Below are 25607 nucleotides of genomic sequence, written 5' to 3'. Positions count from 1 at the left end.
CAATGGTATAAAATCTAAAATCCAAATAATACAACTTCACAATCACTCTAGGGCAAGAAAAAAAAAAATCAAAGAGAAATTAAAGAGTATTTTGAAATGAATTAAAATACTAAAAAACTTAGCTTCAGCGAATGCAGTACTTGAGAATAAGGTAAGTAAATGCACACACTGGAAAAGGTCAACAAACTCAGCTTTTACATTAAAAAAAAAAAAAAAACCAAGACAAAAAACAACTAGGAAAGGGGCATATAGCGCCTACGTTGAAGGAAGGAAACAATAAAGAACAGAAATCAGAGCAGTGGTGGTGCACACCTTTAATCCCAGCACTCGGGAGGCAGAGGCAGGTGGATCTCTGAGTTTGAGGCCAGCCTGGGCTACAGAGTGAGTTCCAGGACACACAGGGCTACACAGAGCAGGTCTGTCTTGAAAAAACAAACAAACAAACAAAACAAGAACAGAAAGAACAGAAATCAGAGATATTTAAGGAGAGAGACAGAGACAGAGAGAAAGAAAGAAAGAAAAAGAAATTAATGAAACCAAAAAGTGGTTCTTGGGGGAAAATCGGTAAAAATAATATACCTTTATCAAGATTTGTTTGGAAAAAAATTTGGGAAACAAATTACTGATGTTGGGAATAAAATAGGCAATTATTACAACAGTTTCTACAAAAAGTTGTAAGACAGTAAGAAAAAGGTCATGAATAATTTTATCCCAACAATACAATTTTGGTGATAAATGAAAGTCTTTAAAAGATACAAATAGGCTGATGCATTGGTGTAGTACACCTTTAATCCCAGTAACTGAGAGGGAGAAGCAGGTGGATGAATCTCTGTGAGTTGAGGTCAGCCTGGTGGTCTACATAGTAAGACCCTGTCTTAAAAACAAACAAAACTGCCAAAACTCACTTAAAATTATATTACCTGAGTATTTCTGCAAACATTAAGTTGGCTGAATTTTTAGTTAAAAATCCTTACAAAGAAAAACCACAGGCCCAAGTAACTTTCCTTGCGAGTTATGACAAACGTTTAAGACAGAAAGACCATCATCTAAACCCACAAACAATTGGAAAGGGAGGCAGAAGTACTTAGCATATCATCCTATGGGTACAGCATTACCTTCATTATTAAAACAAGACAAAGACACTAAGGGCCAATATCCTTCAAAAACACTGATGCAAAAATTCTTGACAAAATTTAGTGCATATGGGCCAGCAAGATGGCTCGGAGAGTAGTTTGCTGCCAAGCCTGATAACGTGAATTCAATTCCTGGAACCTACTTTGTAGACAGAGAACCCACTTCCTTAAGTTTTCCTCTGACCTCCAAAATGTGTGCCCTGACACAATAAACAAAGGCAGTTAAAAACAACAAAAAAAAGTTATGTTTCTGGTTTTTTGTTTTGTTTTTTTAATTTGGCAACCCTATCCAACAATGTATAACTAGGACAATAAGAAAATGGCCAGTGATGACCAACCGGGATTTATTAAAGGAATGCACGGTTAACATGATTCTCCCAAAAGAAAAAAAGAAAACATTTAACAAAATGTAACAAAAAATCTTTTATTTCATTTCTTTGTTTATCTGTGTGATACAGTCTCCTGTGGCCAAGGCTGGCTTCAGTCAAACTCATCATGCAGCCAATGATAACCCTGAACTCAAGATCTCCCACCTCTACTTCCCAAGTACTGGGATCTAATAATACTTAAACTTAATATGTCACTTTAATAAACCAGTATACATATCTTGCTGGAGAAATAGTTCAGCAATTAAGAATGTGTGCTGCTTTTCCAGAGGACTCAAGTTCAATTCCCAGCCCCCAGACAGCAGCTTACAACTGTCTATAACTCTAGTTCCAGAGGATCTGACATCCTCACACAGATATACATGAAGGCAAACACCAATCAATGCTCATACAATAAAAATAAATAAATGAAAAAAAAAAAAAAAGACTTTCCTCAAGTTAAAAGATAGTATTCGGCCGGGCGGTGGTGGCGCACGCCTTTAATCCCAGCACTCGGGAGGCAGAGCCAGGCGGATCTCTGTGAGTTCGAGGCCAGCCTGGACTACCAAGTGAGTTCCAGGAAAGGCGCAAAGCTACACAGAGAAACCCTGTCTCGAAAAACCAAAAAAAAAAAAAAAAGATAGTATTCATGAAAAACCTACAGACCCCATCACATTTAGTGGTCAAAGACTAAATGATGTACTCCAATGGCCAGGTGTAATAACAAGTGTTTGTTCTCTGCACGTATTTCCATTCCACACTGTACTGGAAGTCTAGCCAGAGCAACAAGGCACAAGAACAACAACAACAACAACAACAAAAGGCATCTATATGGAAAGGAGTCAGTAAAGCTTTCTTAATGGTAAAATAACATAAGTCTATGTAGAAGGTCTAACAAATTCTACAAAAAAGATTATAGAATAGTAAACTTAACATGTAAAGACCCAACTACACACTTCAACATACCAAGTTAAACTAGAAATTAAATAAGTTTAAAAATTACATTTAATTTTTTGGTTTTTTTGAGACAAGGTTTCACTTTGTAGCCCAAGCTAGCCTATAACTCACAATGTAGCCTGACTGGCCTTGAACTCATAGAATCCTTCAGCCTCAGTCTCCCTTGTGCTGGGATTATAGGCCTGTCAAATTGAAAATGCTTTTGTATTATAATAATAAAAAACATATCAAAAAACAAACAAACAAAAAAAAAACAAAAACAAAAAAAAAACAAAAAAAAAAACAAAAAAAAAACAAAAAAAAAAACAAAAAAAAACAAAAAAAACACAAAAAAACAAAAAAACAAAAAAAAAAAAATATCAATTCTTCCCAAATAGAATCAAAGATTCACTGTCATTTCAATCAAAACCAGACTTTTCCATGATAGAAATTAATAAGCTATTAGACATATATTAAATACAAAATGGTCTATATGGAAATGTCAAAAGACATACTCCCTGACTCAAGGCCTCCTGTGCCATTACAGTTAAAACAGCATGATATTGGCATGAAAGATATACGGTACAGAATAGAGATTAAAACAAACCATAAATAAGCAGACAATTGATTTCAACCAAAGTAGAAAGTAATTTTTTGGAGAAAGAAGTCTTCAATAAATGATGGCAAAAATAAATGGAAACCTAATTACAAAAAATATAAACTTCAATCCATACATGATTATATGAAATTCCTAAATTAATCCAGAGCTGACTATAGGCTTGATAAGTAAAACTGCAGATTATAAAACTACTAGAAAATCTAAAAGGCAATTCCTGTAACTCTTAGTTCCACAAAGATGTACCTGCAATACAAAAAAGTACCATTCACAACAGATGTGTTAAAATGCATTTTATCTAAATTAAGAACTTCTATACTTTGAAATATTAAATTGCAAAATCATATATCTGATACAAACTATAACCAGATTACAGAATTTAAAAAGTGTTCAAAAGATAACCCGACTTTAAAAATGCACTAAAGATGAATGAAACACTTCATTAAAGAGGATGTCCGGATGACAAACACATGAAAAGATGCCCAGTGTGAAGCTAATGCCTCTAATCCCAGCACTCAGGAGGCAGAGCCAAGAGGATCTCTGTGTGTTCGAGGCCAGCCTGGGCTACAGAGTGAGATCCAGGACAGGCACCGAAACTACACAGAGAAACCCTGTCTCAAAAAAAAAAAAAAAAAAAAAGGACAGAAAAAAAAAGCCTAAGCTAGCACTGCACATTCTACTAGTCTAGTTGTTTCTTAAGAAGAAATACCCTATGACCACACCACTGCCAAGTATTTTTGAGATTAATTCATGCTGATTGGTGTAATTCTAGCTGATTCGTTTAAATTGGTATAGTTTTCTAGTGTGTAAACAATGCCATTAGTTCTCTCTTTTTCATGTGCTTACTTCTAGGTTTTGTTTTGTTTTGTCATAATAAAGAATGCTGTAATTAGATTACCACATGCAAATAAGAATTTTTAAAAACCTGACAAATTATTCTTCCAAGTAACTACTGCAATTCCCCCCAACCCTCAGCATTACTAAGGATTGAACCTAGAGTCTCACATGCTAGACACTCTAACACTGAGCTGCAGTCCCAGTCTTCACTGTAACAATTTTCAAAGTCATTGGTAGTATATGAAAGTGTTTTTTACCTCACTTTGTTACCAACACATAACAATATCATAGTTCTTAATTTATGCCACCTTAATAAAAATTAAATGGCATCATTCCTATTTTATTTTCCTATTAATATGTAATTTATACTGTTATATATATATATTCTTTGAATATTCCTACCAATTTGTATATTAATTTATTGACATTCAAAATGCATAAATGATATATATGCATGTAAGTAAAATACTAAATTTTCCATAGTTCTTAATTCCAGTATTTAAGAGCTATGGTTTTCACTATAAAAGTGTAAGAATCATCTCACTGGGTCTTTATGATGATTAAATGAATTAATATATAATACTTGAAGTATCTAGATTAGCTACTAAAACATGTTATATAAAATACAGTAACAGGCAAAGTCTTACTACTACTGCCCCAAGCCAATGTCTATGGATGGAGCCTCTGGACTGGCCTCAGTGCTAAGCAGAAATGTGCAACAAGACAGACTTGTGCTCAGGCACACCACTATCAGCTGCAGCTTGGGCCTTGAGTAAACCTCTAGGACAATCCCAGGTCCTTCAGCCACAAGTCTCAGTCACAGGTCAGCTTAGGATGAGTCATGGCAACCAAGAGATTGTTTTTACCATGCTACTCAAGACCTGAACAACACAATGTGTAAAAGACTTCATCTGCTAAAGGAAGGACAGGAAACTAAGCACACAGTTTTCCTCAGAACTGAATGCCAGGCCTTCCATGGTAAAAGTTAACACAAGATAGAACACAAGAGCCCCTCTCTTGAGCCTAGCCCACAGATGGAACCTTTAAACCTGTCCTAGTACCAGGTGGAAGCTACAGTCTGAGCAGGCCAGCCACAGCACCCCCAGACCTGCAGAGGTCTCAGGCCACAAACAGACCACAGTTCTGGGCAGACGACAACAGTGTGGACCTTTGTCCTTTCTCTGTGCTGCGCTCATTCTGATGGACTATGAGCTCTGGGTAAGACCAAGTATTACGGTATCAGTGACAGCAAAGACAGAGTAACTTCATTTGGAAAAAGAAGACAGATGGATGCAAATCATTTCTCCGGAGGTATAAACCAGACCTCCCATAGCAAGGCTGCGGAGTGCTGGGCAAGAACCTTGAAGTGCTGAACTCAGGTCAATAACTGTAGAAACAGCTTTTGGGCCTACCTTGGCTCTCAGTAGAAAGATGCATAAACAGCATTATCTACCTTTCTACGGAGCTCCTAATGACTAGGTCTTTCCTGCTATCAAGCCAATGTCAGCTTTATAGGAAGACTGTAGATTTGTGACAGACTCAGGCTGAAGGCACTCTCTAGTGTTGAAATAATGACAGCAAGAGAACCACAGAGTTGGCAAAAATCTAGACTCGGGGTGCCATCTAGTGCTAAAACAAGAACAGTGACCAAGGTCTTGGTGAAAATAATAAACAGATTATTGTGGAACAATGAGTATAAAACAAAACAAGGGCAGGTTACTATGATGGTAATAAACATCTAAGCATCCAATATGCAGACACTGTTGCAGGCCAACAAGCACCCAGAGGTTTCAGGGTCCCCAAAATGAACAAAGTAAGGCACCAGAACCATGCAAAGTGTGTGATCTCTCATGACGAAAAACTCAAAGTAAATGTTTCAAAGAAATTCTAGGAACCTCAAGAAAATATATGCAAATAATTCTGCAATTTGCCAAAGAAAGTTGAAATAATTTATAAAACCAAAACATCCTGGAGCTAAAAGCATGGTAAGTAGAATGAAAAATGTAATAGAAGCATCAATGGCAGAAACAAGAAGGATCAGCTATCTCCCAAACCAGACTATTTTAAGTATACATATAAGGAAAAGAAAAAAGGAGTAAGAATATCTAAAGATTGTAGGAACTACAGGAAAGCATTAAAAGAGAACATTTTGGGGCTACTAGGGTTCAAGAAGGACAGGAAAGTAAGAATGGAGAGTTTATACTTCAAGATCCATTGTAACCAAGTCAAAGGTTAAAGATAAGATTCTGAAAGAAACGAGAAAAAAAGGGAACAAATAACATGTACATGTAAAGGGATCAATAGTGTACACCTGTCCTTAGAGGTGAAATTTGGCTTTTTTGTTGCCTTCCAGTAGTATGTATCGGAGTCTTTTTTTTTAATTCCACTCAGTCACTCATCACTCAACTGGAAAATTACAGAACTTTAACATCCAGAAGAGACTGAGATGAGATATTCACATATTGAAGAAGGAAGAAAGAAGATAAACAAAGCAAAACAAAAACCTAAAAACAAAAGCCTGCCAACAGGAATATTACACCCAGCAAAGCTAACCAACAGGAATACTATACCCAGCAAAACTAGCCTGGAGACATGATGAGAGGTAAGAGACATTTCCAAACAAACACTAAGAATATTTATCACTACCAAATACTGCCTGATCTCACTCATAGACCAAAACCAAACAAGGGATTTCATAGACATTAAGAGTAGAATATGGTCACTAGCAGCTGAGGAGAGACTGGAAAGAGGTAGAGAGTGATGAGAAAAGGCTGGTCAATAGGGAAGAGAAATAATTTGGTATTCTACTGCACCAGTAGGATGACAACAGATTAACAATGTACTCTATATTTTCAAATGCTAGAATAGATTTTGAATGCCTTTCCACAAAGAAATGATGAATGTTTGAGGATACATATGCTCATCCTGGTTTGAATATTACTCAAATTACACTTTTATCAAAACTTCACATGGTACCTACAAGTACATGCAATTTGTATAAACTGTGTCAATTAAAAATTAATACTAAAAATTAATTGGTCCTAATGAGGAAGTACATTTATATCTTTCTATAAATGAGGCAAAACTTAAAATACACAACTATAGCTTAAAAAAATCAATTTATTATTCTTACCCTATGACATCTTTCAAAGGCTTGTTTGGTTTCTTGTAAAAGATTAACTACCACTTCTTGAGATAGGAAAGTTTCCCCATGCGTATCAATACTTGGCCCCAGTGGTAAGTTGGTACGTTGTCTAATCCTTTCTTTCAAATCTTGAATACTAGTACATCAAAAAGACAAATGAAAAAAGAAGTTTACTATATTTAGGTTTTAACTGCAAATACTCTCAACTTTAATGCATATTAAAAAAAACAAAATAAGCCAATAAACAAGAGACTGAAATGCTAATTACAAAAACTCATTTTTAATCACTTTTATCAAAAAAGGATAGCTTTGGAGTGTATGTGCACAAGTGTGTCTGGGTGCAAGCACCTGTTTGCTGACAAAGAAGCCAGATGAAGATGTCAGAAGTCCGACCTTAATCACTGTTCACCCTATTCCCTTAAGAAGGGTCTCTTGTTGCATCTGAAGCTGGGCTAACAATCAGTAAACCCTAAGGGTCCTCCTGCCTGCTCGTTCCACCCAGTGCTGACAATATAGTTGTGTATATGGCTACATCTGGCTTTTTATATAGGTGCTAAGGATTTGAACTCATGTCATTATGATTGAATAGCAAATGCTCTTACTCATTGAGCCATGTCTCCAGTCTCTAAAGTTATGGTCTTTAAAGACATTTTACAGCTTTGGAATTTCAACTCAAGAAGCTATTCTAAGTAACAAATAACTAAAAGTAGTCTTACACACAAAGAAAATTTAAAAATTTTAGTGCTTCTTTTTAAAACACAACCATTTAAATATATGGCTCATGTCTTCACTATATTAAACTAGATCTATTAAGTACAACTGAGCTTTTCTTAGTGACTAGGGATCACTTAGAACATTTATTATGTTGACATCTCTAGGTTAAACTACTTTTGCTACTAGAATATATAGCTCAGGCTATTATGAACTCATTTTTTGAAGTCTTATGATTACTCTTTAGGTTTTTCTTTTTTGAAATAAAAAGATTTTGATTTAGCATGAAAACATCTCAAGAACTTTTCTTTTTAAAATTTATTAGGTATGTGTGAATGCATTTGTACAGGTGCACACGGGTCAGAAGGGAGTTTTGAGGAGCCAGTTTTCCTACCATGGATTCTGAGGATGGAACTTGGGTTATTAAGGCTCACATCAGAAGCACTTTTACCAGCTGAGCCATGTTGCCAGCCCAAGATTTCCATTCCTTGACTAAAGCCATTCAGACATTATCTTTGTTTATTATTATAACCTGCAATCATAACAAGAGCAGTCTGGGTGTACAAGTGTACAAGTCTGCAAGACACCAATAGGAGTTGGTCCGCCTTGCAGCATCTGCTAGGTCCCGTCTGGGAATGATCTGAGCAACTAAACGTCATCAACTTTACAGCAAATTCTCTTCTTCTCATATGCAAATTATCTCAGACTTTAAAGTATAAATCTAATAGTTTTATGTACAAATGACCAAAAAAGCTTATCAATTCAGGGCTGCCTAAAATGTAAAATATTTGCTCTGTTCTTTACAGTTTCAATAATGAATGATGTGATTCATAGTTAATAACCCAGAATAATTAACACTAGAAAGAAACTTAAGCTACAGAATTCTTTATATTACTAGTATTATCTTTATATTTTTATATTTGATTGAGAAGTATATGATTTACATTTTAATCATGCTAGTTTAGGTCATTTCAGTGTGTCATTTGAAAGCAGGATTTGGTCAATAGCACATACAGTATGAAGAGCTGTTCATAGAAAATCTTAATGACAGGTAACATTTACTAACTTTGCCCAAACTTAATGTTCTTAATGTTTTTAATGTTAACTATATTTAATTTTTAGAAACTTACCCTCCTGTGCCAATGGATCTCTTTTGGTGGTTTTTTGAATCATAATAGCGCTGGAGGATCATAGCACTTCTGCTTTTCAGGTATCCAATCTCCACTTCAATATAGTTCTCCAAATAGGAAATGAAAATGGACTTGATAAGCTTAGACAAGAAAGTCTGTTTATCAGTACCTAAGTTAAACTCCATCAGTTTGCTTGAAAGACTGGTGGTTCTTGTCATGGAAAAGAGAGAAAAGATTAATATATATTTTAGATACAGCAGCAAGATCAAAGATCCTATATATTCATAATAGGACTTTAATGATTTATATCAAACAATCATTTCTTAAATGTTGGGAGACTACTTAGGATTTAGAGAGCAACTTATAAAGTTATATATGGAAGAGAAAAAAATATTACAAATAATATTTTAGTTTTGAAAACTGACATAAAGTGGTAGAGATAACCTAGAAAAAAGGCTGTGAAGCAATGACTAACAGAAAGAGCAAAAATGGAGAGTAGCCTAAGGTATGTTCTAAAGCCTTCTACCATAAGGCACCCACATGATTCTGAGAGCTTTACTGTCTCTTCACCATTTCTGTCTCTGTCCATGTGGACTGACCTCTAAGTTTTTATTTCACACTGTTGAAGAGAGTGTCGCTGCTGTTGTCAGGATGAACTTTCTCCCAAAACAAAGGGACTTCGGATAAATGTAACTGCACTAATTCTTAAGAACAACAAAAACACAAAAACTAGCTCACAAATAACAAATAAAATTCTTAAGTCAGTTTAAACAAGGTCTTTTGCTAGTACAGTAAGAATTCTGCTCTTTTGTAACTCCAGTCTATACAGGCAAGAATTTAATGCAAAACAGGATGCTGCTATCTGATAAAGTACTGAATACTTCCCATTTTCTATTAAAAGAGAGAGAGAGAATATGAAATGTATTGTTATCGTCTAATAAGTAACAACAGACCACAGCAAGGCATGGTCACAAATGCCGTGAAAGCTAGCATTCACGAGGAGAGGCAGCTAGACCTTGGTGAACTTGAGGTCAGCCTGGTCTTCACAGTGAGTTCCAGGCTAGCCCTGTCTCCACATACCTGGTATACAGATCATAGAGACTTTTGAGATACTGCTCAGCATCCGATTTCCTACATTCTTCTAACTGATCTTTCACAAAACTCTAAAAATTAAAGTAACATTCTGTTAAGGAAATATTAAATTATATAACTTCTCAAGATCATTATGTTAAATAAACAAAACATAAAAACACAAATACCACATTCTTTCTTGTCTTTGAAACCTAGATTTAAAATTCTATGAGTATGTCGTAGGTAAACCAGAAAGGGGGCTAGAGGTAGGAAGAGATCTTAAGGAGGTAAGAGATAAGAGGGTGAAAGCGGAAGGGGACTTCCATGAGGAAACAAAGGGACTTCCTGGAGGAGGAGGGGGACAGGGCAGGGAAGCAGCAAAGAAAAAAGAAGAACATACGAAGTTGCTATAATGACACCCATTTCTTGAAACGCTAACCAAAAAAATAAATAAACAATTAAAAAAAATCTTTCAAAGGTTCTGAGTTCAATTCCCAGCACCCACATCAGGTGACTCATAACTACTAATAACTCCAGCTCCAGGGGGAATCCAACACCTCTAGCTTCTGTGGGTACCTGCACTCATACGCATGAATACAGACACACACACACACACACATACACACGTGCACATGTGCACACATAATTAAAAATAATGAAAATAAATTTGAAAAATCTTGTAGAAAAAAACCAATAACACATTGCCCTAACTATTTAATTCATTACTGTTTGAAGTTACCTGTAGTTTGATTTCAAACACATTCTGAATAAGTTTAGCCAGTACTGCTTCTGGATTACTAAAGATATCTCCAACTTGCTTGTTCACTCGCTGACAGAGTATTGCTGCATCTTCAAATATATCATTTCTCAAGTAAGCACCCTAAATGCCAGAGGTATTTTACATTGTTAATATATTACTTATAAATGGCTTCAAAATACAAATTAGTATAAAATAAAATTCAAAAGTATACTGTAAAGTTACCTCCTGGCACTGCTTTATATAAACATCAATACAATGAGAATAACCCTATAAAGAAGAAACAATGTTATTGTCTGGTTCTAATTATAATAACAATCTCAACAAAGTGTTACATGTAATAAAACTATATCTTGTATCCCAGTGAATGATCAACAGTCATCATACTTAAATAAAATTAGAGGTATCGAACCATCCAGTAACTTAACATGGGTATCTTATCCTATCTTCTTTGATTAAATTAATAGGGTTTTTCAAATGAGGTTTTCCTCTCCAGCTCAGGTTCCAGGAAGATAGCTCCATGACCCACACATTTGTCTTCAGCACCCGAGATCTCTCAGGCCCCTATTTCTAGCTACAGTGAATCTACTCTTTGGTTCATATCTTCCACCAGATGTTTACATTCAGGTTTTCCCACTTTTTACTTATTTACAAATATTTTTGATTGAAAACGATGTACTATAAGCAAGAAGGCTGATGACATGATTTTCTTTCTCTAACTATATAAATTGCTTGTTATAGCATCAATATTACCAGAAAAATCACTGAATATTAAGTAACAATTAACAAAAATCAATCCAAATTATTCTGTCATATAGTTATACAATAGTTAGAGGAAATGAAGAGACATAAAATATAAAATCTTCAGAAACTTGAAGACTGATCCTGAGTTAAAATCTTACCATTTACCTTAAAATGAAGTAAAACTGCTGCTACTTCCCTCATCCTGGAGATCTCCCCTCTTCTTTGGGCACTAGTAAACTCCTGAATCAGTTGGCATTCTAAATCATGGTATTTACCTAAAAACAGGAAATCATCCATCTGTATACAACTTACATACAGCCATCTCAATCTACAAATATTGCAAAATTTATAGTGGCTATGGGTCTGTCTTCTTGGAAGAATTACAAAAACATGAGATTACAAACTGACACTAACTAGCTCATACATTATACTGACATACACAAATCTGAATTTCAAGACACAAATTACAAACTGGTAAAATAGTTAAGCTCTTCAGAGTATAACAGCCATTTATAATTATTACTTCAACCAAAAGATGACTATATATTTAAATGAAAGAAAAAGGAGGGGAAAAAGAAAGAACACCCTTCAGATGTCAACTTTGATGGCAAAATATAGAAAAAAAATCCTTAATCTTTAATCAAAAGCTAGGAAGTATGAGAACTAGAATGCCTTTACCAATGCTGATATTTCTACTGAGATTAAGTCGATTAAATATCAAATTTTATCCTAAGATAGTATGTGGTCCTTGATGTAATACCATATTCTCAAGGCTATTATAGTTCTTAATTACTACTTGAACCTTAGACTAGTTTATAGTGATCAAAAATATTCCTAGGGAATCCAAATATCTATACATGTCCTGAATTCTAAGACTTGGAAAAACAGGTAGTTGGCTTTCTGAGAAATAGCTTACCAAACAGTGAACATAGGTAAAGCCTGCTAAAAAATATAGGGATTTTTCCCCCAGAAGCATGGGTATGGCTTAAAAGACAACCCAAAGACTGGCATAAGCCAGGTGTGGTGGTTCACACCTTTATTCCCACCAGGACTCAGGAGGCAGAAGCAGACATATAGATAGATTTCTGTGAGTTCAAGGTCAACCTGTTCTACATAGTGAATTCCAGGATAGCCAGGGATATATAGTGAGACCTTATCTCAAGAAAACAAAATAAAACACTCCCCCCCAAAACAAACTATAATCATATAAGCTAAATAGGAATTGAAATGCTCATGTCTTCTCAATACATTAGAAAAACCCCTATTCAGAGATATGTAAATGAACACAATTTCTAAAAATACATAGTTAAGCTAAATATAGAAAGTCTAAAGCTACATGCTCCCAATTATTTTACAATATAGAAAGATACATCAAAGTACACACAGGAACTACTAGAATATCCCAGAAATATTTTGAGGAAAGAGGCCTCAAACTCTAGGATGGGATAGATCAATGGTATCATTCCCACTTTCTCACCTGTTGCTATATTTTTTTAATATGAGTTTTCTTTTTCCTTTTTTAAAGACATGCTAAATAAATAGACTGCACTTACTTGCAATTTTTGATTTTACTTCTGAAAACCTGAAAAACAGAAAGTCAATGATGAGGTTCATTAGTCATGACAAATCTGATATAAGACAATACAAAGGGGGACAGTGGGTGCAGTAATGAATGGGGACCCTCTATATTATCTAACTTTTCTTAAATATAAAACTACCATAAAAGTAAAATGTCACAATAAAAAAAGAAAAAAAAAACTGTGGAAGAGAATACTGAAAGAAAACATGCCAGGTGACAAAAATAAATGTAGGCAATTCAGATGAGATTGCTATTTCTCATTTAGGAAATGTACATGGACTCATCAATTCCTTTGTTAAAGGAAAAGTTTCACCTGAGGCACTAACAACCCAGTCAATTTCAAAGTTAGGTTACTGTCCTTACTTGTTCACTTGGCCACTGTGAAGAAGAACCACAATGTAAAGCTTTACTTTTTTTTAAATGATCATATATGATGACACAGCAATTACAAATGACAAAAACCACAAATGAATTATTCTAAAACTAGGAAAATGAAAGAGACCATAAAAGAATTCAGAGATGTGTAGGGGTGGTTGTCTGTGCTTTACCCCTGAAGCACCACCCCTAGTAGGCAGCAGGTAACTGCTAGGTACCTGCCGCTCCCCCCGACCTCCAGCCCTCATTCCCCCACCCCCCAACGCCATGTGGCCAAGCGGGGGTACTGCTTAAGACCTGGAATGCATAAGTGCTCACTCTCTTGGCTACCTTGTGGTCTTGGATGCTGGATGCTGGTACTATGGACCAAAGCAGAGTTCTCCAGAAAACTGTGTTGGACTATGCCCCACCCCTCCTGGATCTTGTGACCAACTCCCTTATACATATTGTGAGTTAACTCAGAATAAATCCCTTTTGACTATCAGAGAGACTCCGTGGAATTGCCACTTTATCTGGCGCCCAATGTGGGGCACAAACCCATGACCCTGGATTAAGAGTCCCATGCTCTACCAAAAATTCGATTCAAACAGGAGAAACCCCTTGATGAGGAAAAAATAAAGGCTCATCTATCGATGTGACATCTCTACAAGTTGTAAGAAAAATTTAACAAACAAGATTTGGGGCAGGGTTCTGTTTTCTGTCTTTACAGGATAATAGAAACACCCATCTTCAGAAATCATAAGGCCTTGGATACTCAGACGTCTACAGCAGAAGGAAATAACCTACTGGTACCAATATACGCTACAGGGTAATATCTCACTACCTAACATCAATATCTCTTTAACTCGAGAACAGTTGTGGTCCTGATTCAATTATAAATCAAGCTGGCTTTGGAGTTGGAATTTGGCTCCCTCCTTCTCTAAACCCAAGCATATTACTAAAAGAAAAATTAGGAGATTCTGTCTCATATCAGAAGGGCCAACTGGTGTGAAACAGAAGAAAACCAATAATTTAGGGACCTTTGTTATCTAGACTCTATTTCTTTCTATGCTTTTCCTTGCCTTTGAAGAATCCCTTCTCTATCCAATATAAATCCAAAATTTTCCATCTTGATATTGAAAATGTTCAAGTTTTTCCACAGTAAAAAAATAAGTCTTTTTTTTTTTTAACCTTTCTAGAGCTTTATTGGGAGACAGAAGGAGAGGGAGAGGGAGAGGGAGAAAGCAAAATAAGTCTTTTCTAAATAGCAATCTGTGAAGTCTCCAGAAGGAAGATGGGGCCCCAAAACAACAAGTACCCAGTATCCATGAACAATATTCAATGATCAACCTTGGACTGAAAAATCTCCAAATTAGTTCCATGATAAGATGGTCCATGATATCACATTTCTAGCCAGAATCTCAGACAACGTTACCCATTACTCTAAGGCTGGCTGCAGAATCTATAGTTAGTCCAACTGAGACCTGACTATCTGAGCTTTCTTCCAGGACCCCACAGAGATAACACTGCCCCCAAAACAGCAAGAAGCAATTCTAAGAAAATGATGCTCCTTTTCCCAAAGGTTTCATGTTTCTCAGGGTTATGGATAATGGTTATAGGGTTGGGAGTAGAAGAAAATATTGGACTCAGTATTCTCCTTAGGAAAAGAGAAAAGGGAATGGATAGGTATAGGATATTAAGGTAGATTATTGTATATACTAGTAAACTAATTTAGCAAAATATCAGCCTTAGATAAATTGCACTCTTATGGATACTTGTATATTGATACAAATGTAAACTATTTTTAAATTCCTATTTAAGATCATTTGTATATTGACACAAATACAAAACTATATTTGTTGTAATGTATATATATTTCTACTCATATTTGAAATGTTTATATATTGATATAAATGTAAAATTATATTTGTCATACTATATGTATGTTCTACCTCTGTTTAGGATATTTTTATATTGATACATATTTAGAATTATTGTCATATTGCATACATTCCTACCTCTGCTTAAGCTGTTTTGTGTATTGTCACAACTTTGAGGTCACTGTCTTTTTACTATACATTTGCTTACAGACTGTCTACCTTGTTCACATAAAGCCTTAGCCCTTAGGTTATTTAGGTAAATAAGACAGATTTACAGTCACCTATGCTTGTCATCTCTATAGTTATATTCGTTAGGTTGTCCAGACTTACAGATATATAGGCCAGATGGACAGGTAATCTTCAAACACTTCATAGACCTAGAGAATATGGCATTTAAATAACTTAGAATTCTATTGACATGAGACATGATTGCTCCTGGCAGCACTGATTTGATCCTGAGAGAATGTTGGGCTTCTAAGACATTCCCGTTTGGAAGTTTGTCTTTTGCTTGGCACAAAATGGCCTACTGGGCAAAGAACTGCCCTTGCCTTGACTGCTGACAGTACGACTACTGTCCTTTCTGAATGAGTGAGACACAAGGAAAAGTGACTACTTAACTCTACTATCTAAGACAGGGTAAGATGGTCTTTCAAAATTCCTGCTTCTGAACATGGTCTGTCAGATACTCTAGGCCTGTAGCCAATTTGAATGCACCAACAATGCTAAGAAACTTTAGGTGACTGTCCAAGCTGCCAAATGTCTCTGTCTACTCTCGCAAGACTCCCAAAAGGTGCTTGTGTCCATCTCCCAGTTTCTCAGATATTATATTTCTTCTCAGGTCTTTGATGGGATTGAAGACTAACAGTTACAATCTTCTTGTATCTTAGCTAGAACATGTTAAGTATTAGATTCAGGTTCTTCAGGGCAGACACCTTTTGGAATGATCTCTATGCATTTACCTATGCTCCAGACTTCTCTGGATTTTAGTATGTGTCTCTTGTTTGATGTTGCTCTCGTTGGTTGTAGCTCCATTTGTTTATGTCAATACCCTTTATTTCTCCTTGATAATTATTCCTATTGTATATGGTTTTGTGTTAGGTTAGAACTTTCTTCCTTAGACAAAAGGGGGAGAGGAAGGGGTGGTTGTCTATGCTTTACCCCTGAAGCATCACCCCTGGTAGGTAGCAGGTAACTGCTAGGTACCTGCCCTCCCACCCCCCGGGCGTGGCTGAAGGGGGGACCCTTTAAGACCTGGAATGTGTAAGTACTCACTCTCTTAGCTACCTTGTGGTCTTGGATGCTGGATGCTGGTACTGCGGATCAAGGCAGAGTTCTTCAGAGAACTGCGTTGGACCATGCCCCACCCCTCCTGGATCTTGTGACCAACTCCCTTATACATATTGTGAGTTAACTCAGAATAAATCCCTTTTGACTATCAGAGAGACTCCATGGAATTGCCACTTTAGAGATGAGCCTAGGAGAATAACTATCAATTTTTACAAACTGAAAACCACAAAATACACTAAAATCTTTTCAAGTATCAAGCATCAAGGAAAAAGGATTTTGAGAGATCCTATACAACTTATCATTTGAAGAAAGAAGATGCTAAAAGCAGGTGAGGAAGGATTACACACTTAAAGCACTATATAAAAACAACAAAGTCCACAACAGAATGGCTATATTGATCTATGTGAATACTTTAGATCTGATTAGTATATATATTCAACTCCAGGCTTGGCTAGAGGCATGTCAAATGTATGAGAGCTTGGGTTCACTCCCCAGCATTCAGAAGCCTCCACCCCCACAAGGAATAGAAAAGATAAATATAGGCATGAACAGTAACAGTGGTAGAGAAAAAAAAGCAGGATACAGAAGGTAGCCAACTATTAACATCTACCTAATCTTGACCTAGACATTTTATCCATTTAAGTAAGGGTCCAACTCTTGGGTGACTAAGAAAACTACTACTGTTCATCCCTTATGATGGTACAGGGTTGAGAGTGAAAAAATTTATTGGGGGTGGTTAACTGTATGCTAGGAAAATAACAGTCAAGCTTTAAGTATAACAAACTATATCCACATTCTATCTGCATCTGAAGATCTTCAAGTATCAACAGATAAAAATCATGTACTGTATTATGCAGAAAGTTGTATTTCTTTCAGATAGTTACCTGAAAGAACTGTTTCTTATGAGAGATCATGAAGAACATTTCTTTCTCAGTGGACAGTTTATTTTTAAAGTAGTATCTAGTTAGTGATGGCCCCAGGACCCTGCATTACACAGGCATTCTTAACTTAAATTCTCTAGGATAGGTTCTATGGGTAGTCTAAAATTCCATACAATTACAAAGAACAATCTGTATACATCTTAATTTTTTGAAGAAACTATATAGCTTTCACCAGCTTTTCAAAGGTGACCAGAATCCCCCAAATTTAATCCTGGTCTATTAATACAAAAAGAGTTGAATAGCCAAGTTAACCCTAGTTCTCAAAGTTCCAAATAGGAAAATTCAAAATCTTACTTTGTCAATTTAAAAGATCTCCTTCATCAATTTTGTTTTTCAAAAAACAATGAAGTTACTTCAAGGTATATCATTATATTACACTGTATCTTATACAAATGAGGTGCTCAATAAATTATTGCTGCCTTAATGAGCAAGAAAAATACAGGGAAAATGCAATTTTATCCCATAAATATATTTACTATTAAGTTCTTGAGGTATAAACTTGCCTATCGAAAGGTAACTCCTGGGCAATCAGATGCAACTTCTGAATGACGTCTGCTGCTTCCTTTATCTATTAGAAATAAGTAAAAGTAACAATTAAAAAGAACTCTTAGATTACAAAAATTAATAGTAGAGCTGAAAAGAGTAATACTGCCCTATACACAGTCATAACACCTGCCCCAAACAATTTTCTTTAAAGCCTTGGGGGCAACACCATAACAACTCAAAAGCCAACCATGTATCTTTCTGGTGCTTAAAATATTGTGATTTTTTTTTTTTGCCACAATTCTTCCCCCAACAAAGTCTGCAATTCAATTTTACTCTCTGAGAAAATTAAAAATCCTTGTTTGTCAAAAGCAAAGTGGAAATTTCTTCTAAGTTTATGAGGTCAAACAAAACAGACAAGACTTGAGAAGATTTAGAGTATACAGCTGCATATATCAAGCTGAATGATTTAATAACATGTACAAAAAAATAAAGATACAATTTAATATAGTATCTTAAATGAAATATGTATATACTTTCAAGTATTTATTTTCAAGTTGAATAAAGGAATTTAGACAAGATTTCTAAAATTCTTTAAATACAGACATTTATGCTTATTTATGGAAGAGTGTAAGGAAGTCACACAGGGGCCACTTCTTCCTTTAAATTTCAATTTAGTACTTTTATTTTCGCACAATTTTAGTAACTGACTTCGTGATGACTCATACTGTTTTACATGAAGAGTCATATAACCATGAAGGAAGGACTAAGAACATTAGTATAGATATTTCTAAGAGTTTATGTGACCCCTGGCAAGGGATAGTAGCAGGACTTGTTCTTGTTTATTCCATGCAATAGTCCACAGTAGTATTGCTGCTTTAGACCTCGCTGTAGCAGGAATCTTAGAAGGTCTTATTAATAAAATCAAACCTGGCCAGTTATTGGGGTGAATGCTGGTAGATCAGATGCAGAACAAGCCACAGCTACCTCACCTCGACGTATCCTCAGCTGGTCTTGTTTCCTCAGACTAGAGGCCTCTGAGTCCTCATCCAGAATGGGTCTCAGCTGAACTGCTGCTCAAAAGCCTGAATGCTTAACCAGGCCAAATGCTTAACCAGCCAAATGCTGCTAGTTTCTGGTCCTCACGCCTTATATACCTTTCTGCTTTCTACCACCACTCCCTGGGATTAAAGGCTCGCCTTCTGGGATTAAATACCACCACACCTCTCTCTGTCTGAGTCAGCAAGGCACTCATTTCAGTTGCCATGTGCTCTCTTCACCCTGACACATGTGAGTGTAAGTGTTACTGCAGTCTCACTACTGGCCATGCCGCTCAGTCTTACTAGTAAAGCCCATCGTTTTTTCCTCATCAGTATCCTCTTCAGAACACAGCTACCAGTCAGCCAGCTCTACTTCCATCAGGATTTTGTTCTTATTCCTTTTAGGAAGCAAGCTGTTTGTAAATTCTGCTTGATGCAGTAGAAGTACCACAGTTTTGTTTCTGAAAAGCTGTTTTTACTGAATCCTCAGGGCTAATTGTTTGGTAAGAATTGTTTACAATATCACTTAAAATATTCATCAATAAACACAAAAGGTATCAACACCACCTAATAAATTGCTTTCATTTGAACTGTTTAAAGCAGTTAACAGGTCTTACACACAAAAAGTACTAAACTACTACTCTAAGAAAAAGGTGTAGCTCAGTTTGTAGAGTGCTTGCCTAGCATACACAAGCCCTGAGTTCCATTCCCAGCATCCTATAAAAACCAGTGTGGTGATATACAACTGTACCCAGGACTTAGGAGATGAAGGAAGATCAGAAATTCAAAATCATCTTTGGCAATGTAGAGAGTTTGAGGACAGCCTGGACTACACAAGAACTCATCTTAAAAAACAGAAAGAAAGGAAGAAAAGAAGGAAAACAAACATACATGTATGGACAGAAATAAATATAAAACAGATTTTTTTAAAAGCAAAAAGGATAAGATCCCTAAAAGACTGCAAACTTTGTTTAATGTATGTAGTAAGAATAAGCAAGTAGAGTTTGCTTTTTAAAATACACATATATCACATGAGAGAGAGAGAGAGAGAGAGAGAGAGAGAGAGAGAGAGAGAGAGAGGGGAAAAAGAAAAGTAATATGATGGTTTGGCATTTTATCTAATTCTAATCCCTCCTACAGTCACATTTCTTTAGAGCTATGTGGGTGATTTTCCTTTTCTTTCCAAATGGCAAAAATTCAGAAACTGAGATAGCCAAAAGTTTATTTGATAATTGTCAATCTAATGTCATATATGAATTTAATTTTTTTATTTATTTAAAATTATGTGTATAGCTTTAGTGCCCACAAAGGTCAGAAGAGGGTGTTGGATTGCCTACAACTGGAAATATGAATGGTTGTCAGCCACCCATGTGGATGCTGGGAACCGAACCTGTGTCTTCTAGAACAGACAACTCTCAAGTCATAACATATGGCTAGCTGTTAAAGTGCCAAGCCAAAAACTGATGACTCCTAATTATTAAAGAGTAACCAAGTGACAAGAACAAAACAAAGCAAGTGGGGAAAACAGAATAAAGTATACAGAGCACAGGAGACCAAGGAAAACAAGTCAAAGTGAAGCAAAGGAGAGAAACTAACTTAAATACTGTGAGTCTCCAATTATGATGACTCAGGAACCAAGAAAGGTACTAACAATGTAAAGATGGTTTCCTTTCAATTAAAACCTAAAGGGGTTAAGAGTTAACAGTAACATCAAGAAATACGTGATTAGTTGAGGGTAACTTTAAAATTTTAAGGATTAAAGAGTAAACATTCAAATAAATATAAATCAAGTTTAAAAAAAATCAGTCAATGTAAATATACTTTTTGCTACTTCTATTCACAGTTTCAAAAGGAACGTAGCAATATAATGACTTCTAATGACGTTCTGCTATATCCATTGATCAATGTCTCACTCAGCCATCATCAGAGATGCTACCTCCTGCACTAGATGGGAAATAATAGACAGATCTACAACTGGACACTGCGAAGAGTAAGACTTTAGAGCAATTGGTCCTAATTGGGATATCTCTAGATTTTCTCTCCCCTCAAGGCTCAGGGAACCCTGCAGAAGAGGCGGAAAGATTGTAAGAGCCGGAGAAAACAGCAAGAAAACCAGACCTTCTAAACACGGCAAGACCTTCTGACACATACACGAACTCACAAAAACTATGACAGCATGCACAGTGCCTACACAAGTCTGGGCCTGATAGGGTCCCAGTGCTGAGATGGGGAGGGGACACAAGCCCACATCCTAAACCAGAAGCTCTCTCCATTGATAACCACTCACAATAATGAAAAGTTAGGTTTATCTAACTGTGTCTCACTCGGTATACAAACCACTCTTAAGGCCAGGCCCCATGGCCATCAGCAGATAGCCAACACAGAATGAACACAATGGCATTTTGTAGGCTCTTTGTCTTACAACACTTTGTAAGGTTTTTTTGTTTTGTTTTTTAACTTTGTCTCATAATGCTTTGTAAGGGCTTTTTGTTATTTTTAACTTTATAGGTCCTTTGTATATATTATGGTTCCCAGTTTTATATTTTTATGGGATTTCTGTATGTGTGAATCTGAATCTGTATGTTTCTTGAGCTTTTCTTTGGCTTGTTTTTTGTCTTATACTGGTTTGCTTTTATTTTGTATAATAATAACATTATAATGATGTTAACAATAATAATTTCTGAGCCTCCACTTCATGCTGTCTAGGTGTGTTTACCCCTTCCAACTGGTCTCCAAGGTGACACACTTTGCTGGCTACATAGCTAATGTGTTCATCTAGTTAATAGAAATGTTGGAAGGCAACCTAGGACCATGTGCACACAGAATATACAATCAGAATTGTTTATTAATAATTTTTGTATAATCACAATAATTATTTTAGATACCTGCTTGTATCATAATAAGTGAGAAAGAAAGGGAGTAGACTTGGGAAGGTGGAAAAGTGGGGGGGGATCCAGGAGGAGTTGGGGGAGGAAAAACCATAATCATAATATATTATATTAAAAATAATCTATTAAAAAAAACCAAAATGGGGTAACATATTGGTTAAGATAGTTGTATTTTGTTTAGAGCATACAATCTAACGGGTACAACCAAAACTAATCTAAGGAATCAGTCTTACTATATCCAACTCATTCAATAGAAAACAGAATTTTCATGTTTTAAATAGGTACTTTCATACTATATTTATTAAGATTTAGAAAAAAAAGCTAAAAATTCCATAACCATCCTGAAATGCAATTTGTCAAGTCTCATATACATTCCTGTATATAAACCACATAAATATAAAACGATACTATGATATTTATCAGGACTACTTTATACTATAATTTTCAAAACTCAATCTTTAAAACACTGTCTTTCTTTAGAGGGATTATCTACCGACATGTAACCATTTTTATATATAAATATTATAAATCTTTTAGCTTTACAGAGTTCTACTCATAAGAATATGTTGCTTAATTCAAAACAAACTTCATTAATATTTAGTTTTTAACACCTTGAAATCTGATGTTCTACACAGTAAATTTGGAATAAATCAGTAAAACTGTATTCAACAAATGAGTGGGCAACAATACAATAAGCATATGATTCATGAGACTATCTTTTTTCTCATAAATTGTTATTTTTCCCTAAATGGGAGGAAAGCAAGCTAAGTTGCTTCCTCTTAAATGTAGAATAACCAATAACATATACCTTTAGATGAAGATTAAGTGACTGTGTTATGAAAAAAATAACAAAACTAACTCAAGAGTTTTCAATGATCATGGCCTAATTTGCTTTAATCCTTTGTAAGGGATCTTTATTCAAGTAAATAGAAAATAGGACTTGTGGATTCCTTTACAAAAAGAGTTCAGCTCCTCAACAATTCAGTTCAGGTCTACTACCCTATAGTATATAACTATTAAAGACTATGTAAATTTCATTAATGTTAAAAGTCAAAGGATAAGTAAATACTTAAAAATAGTTATCTCAGCATTTATAATGAATTATAATTCCATAAATAAAAATGCAAGGCAACTGTGCACAGGTGTATGAAGCTCCCACACAAACAAATAAATCTTTTTAAAAATACAAGGCAAACCAATTAAAATTTGATTATTGCTTTTATTCGGACAATGCTTACCTTTTCAGAATTTGTAAAAACATCAGATTTCAATTCTCCATCTAGAAACTCATTAAAATATTTCATCAACTTCTGAGCCTCCACTGCACGTTGTCTAGGTGTGTTTACCCCTTCCAACTGGTCTCCAAGGTGACACACTTTGGTGGCTACATAGCTGATGTGCTCATCTAGTTCTTGGAAATGTTGGAAGGCAACCTAGGACCATGTGCACACAGAGAATATAATCAGAGAAGTTTGTAAGTTTATAAGTTATTAAGTTTATATGTTAATACTTCTCCAAACTAAACTACCAGCTCAGGGCATTAATGGCAGATCACTTGCCTATCATGAACAAGTCCCTGGGTTTGACCCCTAACACAGTAAAAACATATTTACTATACCAGCCTCACAGTTTAGAGATCAGAGGTCAACACCAGGTGCCGTCCTCTACTGCACTCCACCTTATGTGTAAGACAGGGTCTCACTGAACTTGGAGCTTACTGTCATGGCAACCAGCAAGCTCTAGGGCTCCTCCTGTCTCTGTTCCGCCATCCCTTCACCCCACCCCTGTGCTGGGTTACACATGAACGCCACCAAACCCAGCTCTTCAGGAACTCGGGCCCTCATGCTTGCAGAGCGAGCCCTTTACACACAGCCCCTCCCCAGCTCCATGAGACTGGACTTTTGAAAATCACCTCCGCTACTGAACTGAAAAGATTAGAAAAATGTATTAGAAGTTGAAGGGTACTGATTAAAAAGAAGGCAGAGCCAGGTGGATCTCTGTGAGTTCGAGGCCAGCCTGGACTACCAAGTGAGTTCCAGGAAAGGCGCAAAGCTACACAGAGAAACCCTGTCTCGAAAGACCAAAAAAAAAAAAGAAAATATTAAAAATATTAACATTAAAAATATTTAAAAAGCAATGCTAAGCTGGGTGTGGTGGTACATGCCTGTAATTTCAGCACATGAGACACTGATAGGAAGAAAACTGCAAGTGAGTGGCCAATCTCCACTACATATCAAGACTCTGTCTTACCACTTCCAACCAAAATGCAAGTGACACTAGTAAATCTGTGATAAATTGGTTCTTTGCAAGTTTTGAAAACAGGATAGACTACAGAAATTATTCTACTAAAGCAAAGATAATATTTTCTGCATTCTCTTTCCCTTGTCCTACAATACAAAAAAACTGAACGCAATCAATTCCTTAGATTTGCCAATAGCAGGACGATTGATAATTGATAATTCAGTAGGATACTTTTGTTCTAATCTTTAGAGGGAGAAGAGCTGCAACATTTATTGAGGACTTGCTTTGCATCAGATACTATTCTAAATATATTGCTTATCAATTATATATTACTATCAATATGTTTACTTAGTTATCATAACCCATTTTACACATAAAAGCATGACACTCAGAGATGTTTAATTGCTTGAGATTACACAATTAGCTTAGTGGTCAGGCTACAATTCAAACTCAGACAGACTGGCTCAAGTTTGTTACATTAACTATTAATATTATTTTTATTAATCAAGGCAAAACTCTATTAGAAGTATATGGAAACTGTCACCATAATTATTCAAAAACACACTTAAATTATTGATTTCTTTAATCAAATACTTTACCATAGCCATATACGCTTAAATAAAAGGACATGATGAGCTTTTAGCAGAAATGAGCTTGCTCCCCGAGAGTGAACAAAGTTCAACAATGTTCTTCAAACTATTCTTAGAAAAGACAAATTCCAAATTAAACCAAGCCAGGGAAAGAGATTTAGACATTCAGATCAATCCCAAGACCTAATAGAAGCTAAGAAGTCTGGCATGTGTAGCCCTTGGGGCCAGACTAGTGGTTTGGTTTTACTGAAAAATGGACTGAGGAAGAGAGCTCTACACCTGCTTTTCCCAGTTACAGTAGAACTCTCATTGAGGCATATCCTAATGCCTCTTGTGAAACTACTCAAATCAAATTTCTTTTTTTTTTTTTTTTTTTTTTTTTTTGGTTTTTCGAGACAGGGTTTCTCTGTGTAGCTTTGCGCCTTTCCTGGGACTCACTTGGTAGCCCAGGCTGGCCTCGAACTCACAGAGATCCGCCTGGCTCTGCCTCCCGAGTGCTGGGATTAAAGGCGTGCGCCACCACCGCCTGGCCTAAATCAAATTTCTTTAGGACAGCAGTTCTCAACCTGTGGGTCGTGACACCTCCCATATCAGATATCCTGCATATCAGATATTTACATTATGATTCATAACAGTAGCAAAATTATAGTTATGAAGTAGCAACAAAAATAATTTTATGGTTGGGAGTCACCACAGCATGAGGAACTGTATTAAAGGGTCACAACATTAGGAGGGTTGAGAACCACTGAGAACCACCGCACCAGGGGAACACTTGATCCAGATCTGGTCTTACTTATGATTAGATAGAATTAAAATGACTTCTTAAACATCCATTCTAATAAGGAATTTCTCAAAGTACAGGTCTATGGACTAGTCAGT

The 25607-nt window shown here is 35.9% G+C and overlaps 1 protein-coding gene across 1 annotated transcript in view; it reads right to left on the bottom strand.

Annotated features, from left to right (window-relative positions):
- The window catches only part of Exoc5 (exocyst complex component 5), a 58621-nt gene that overhangs the window by 17273 nt on the left and 15741 nt on the right, over window positions 1–25607 (bottom strand). Inside the window, exons 4-12 of the mRNA XM_052733395.1 lie at window positions 23136–23330; window positions 17990–18054; window positions 12999–13027; window positions 11611–11720; window positions 10927–10971; window positions 10684–10824; window positions 9954–10036; window positions 8874–9083; window positions 7021–7168 (exon numbers count right to left, since the gene is read on the bottom strand). Of these exons, the coding sequence (XP_052589355.1) occupies window positions 7021–7168; window positions 8874–9083; window positions 9954–10036; window positions 10684–10824; window positions 10927–10971; window positions 11611–11720; window positions 12999–13027; window positions 17990–18054; window positions 23136–23330 (1026 nt within the window). The remainder of the gene's footprint in view (window positions 1–7020; window positions 7169–8873; window positions 9084–9953; window positions 10037–10683; window positions 10825–10926; window positions 10972–11610; window positions 11721–12998; window positions 13028–17989; window positions 18055–23135; window positions 23331–25607) is intronic.

The sequence above is a fragment of the Peromyscus californicus genome, unplaced genomic scaffold, assembly GCF_007827085.1.
Source record: "Peromyscus californicus insignis strain IS unplaced genomic scaffold, ASM782708v3 Scaffold_12__1_contigs__length_115047231, whole genome shotgun sequence".
In the NCBI taxonomy this organism is placed as follows: domain Eukaryota; kingdom Metazoa; phylum Chordata; class Mammalia; order Rodentia; family Cricetidae; genus Peromyscus; species Peromyscus californicus.
This window is presented reverse-complemented; position numbering and strand designations above follow the sequence as displayed.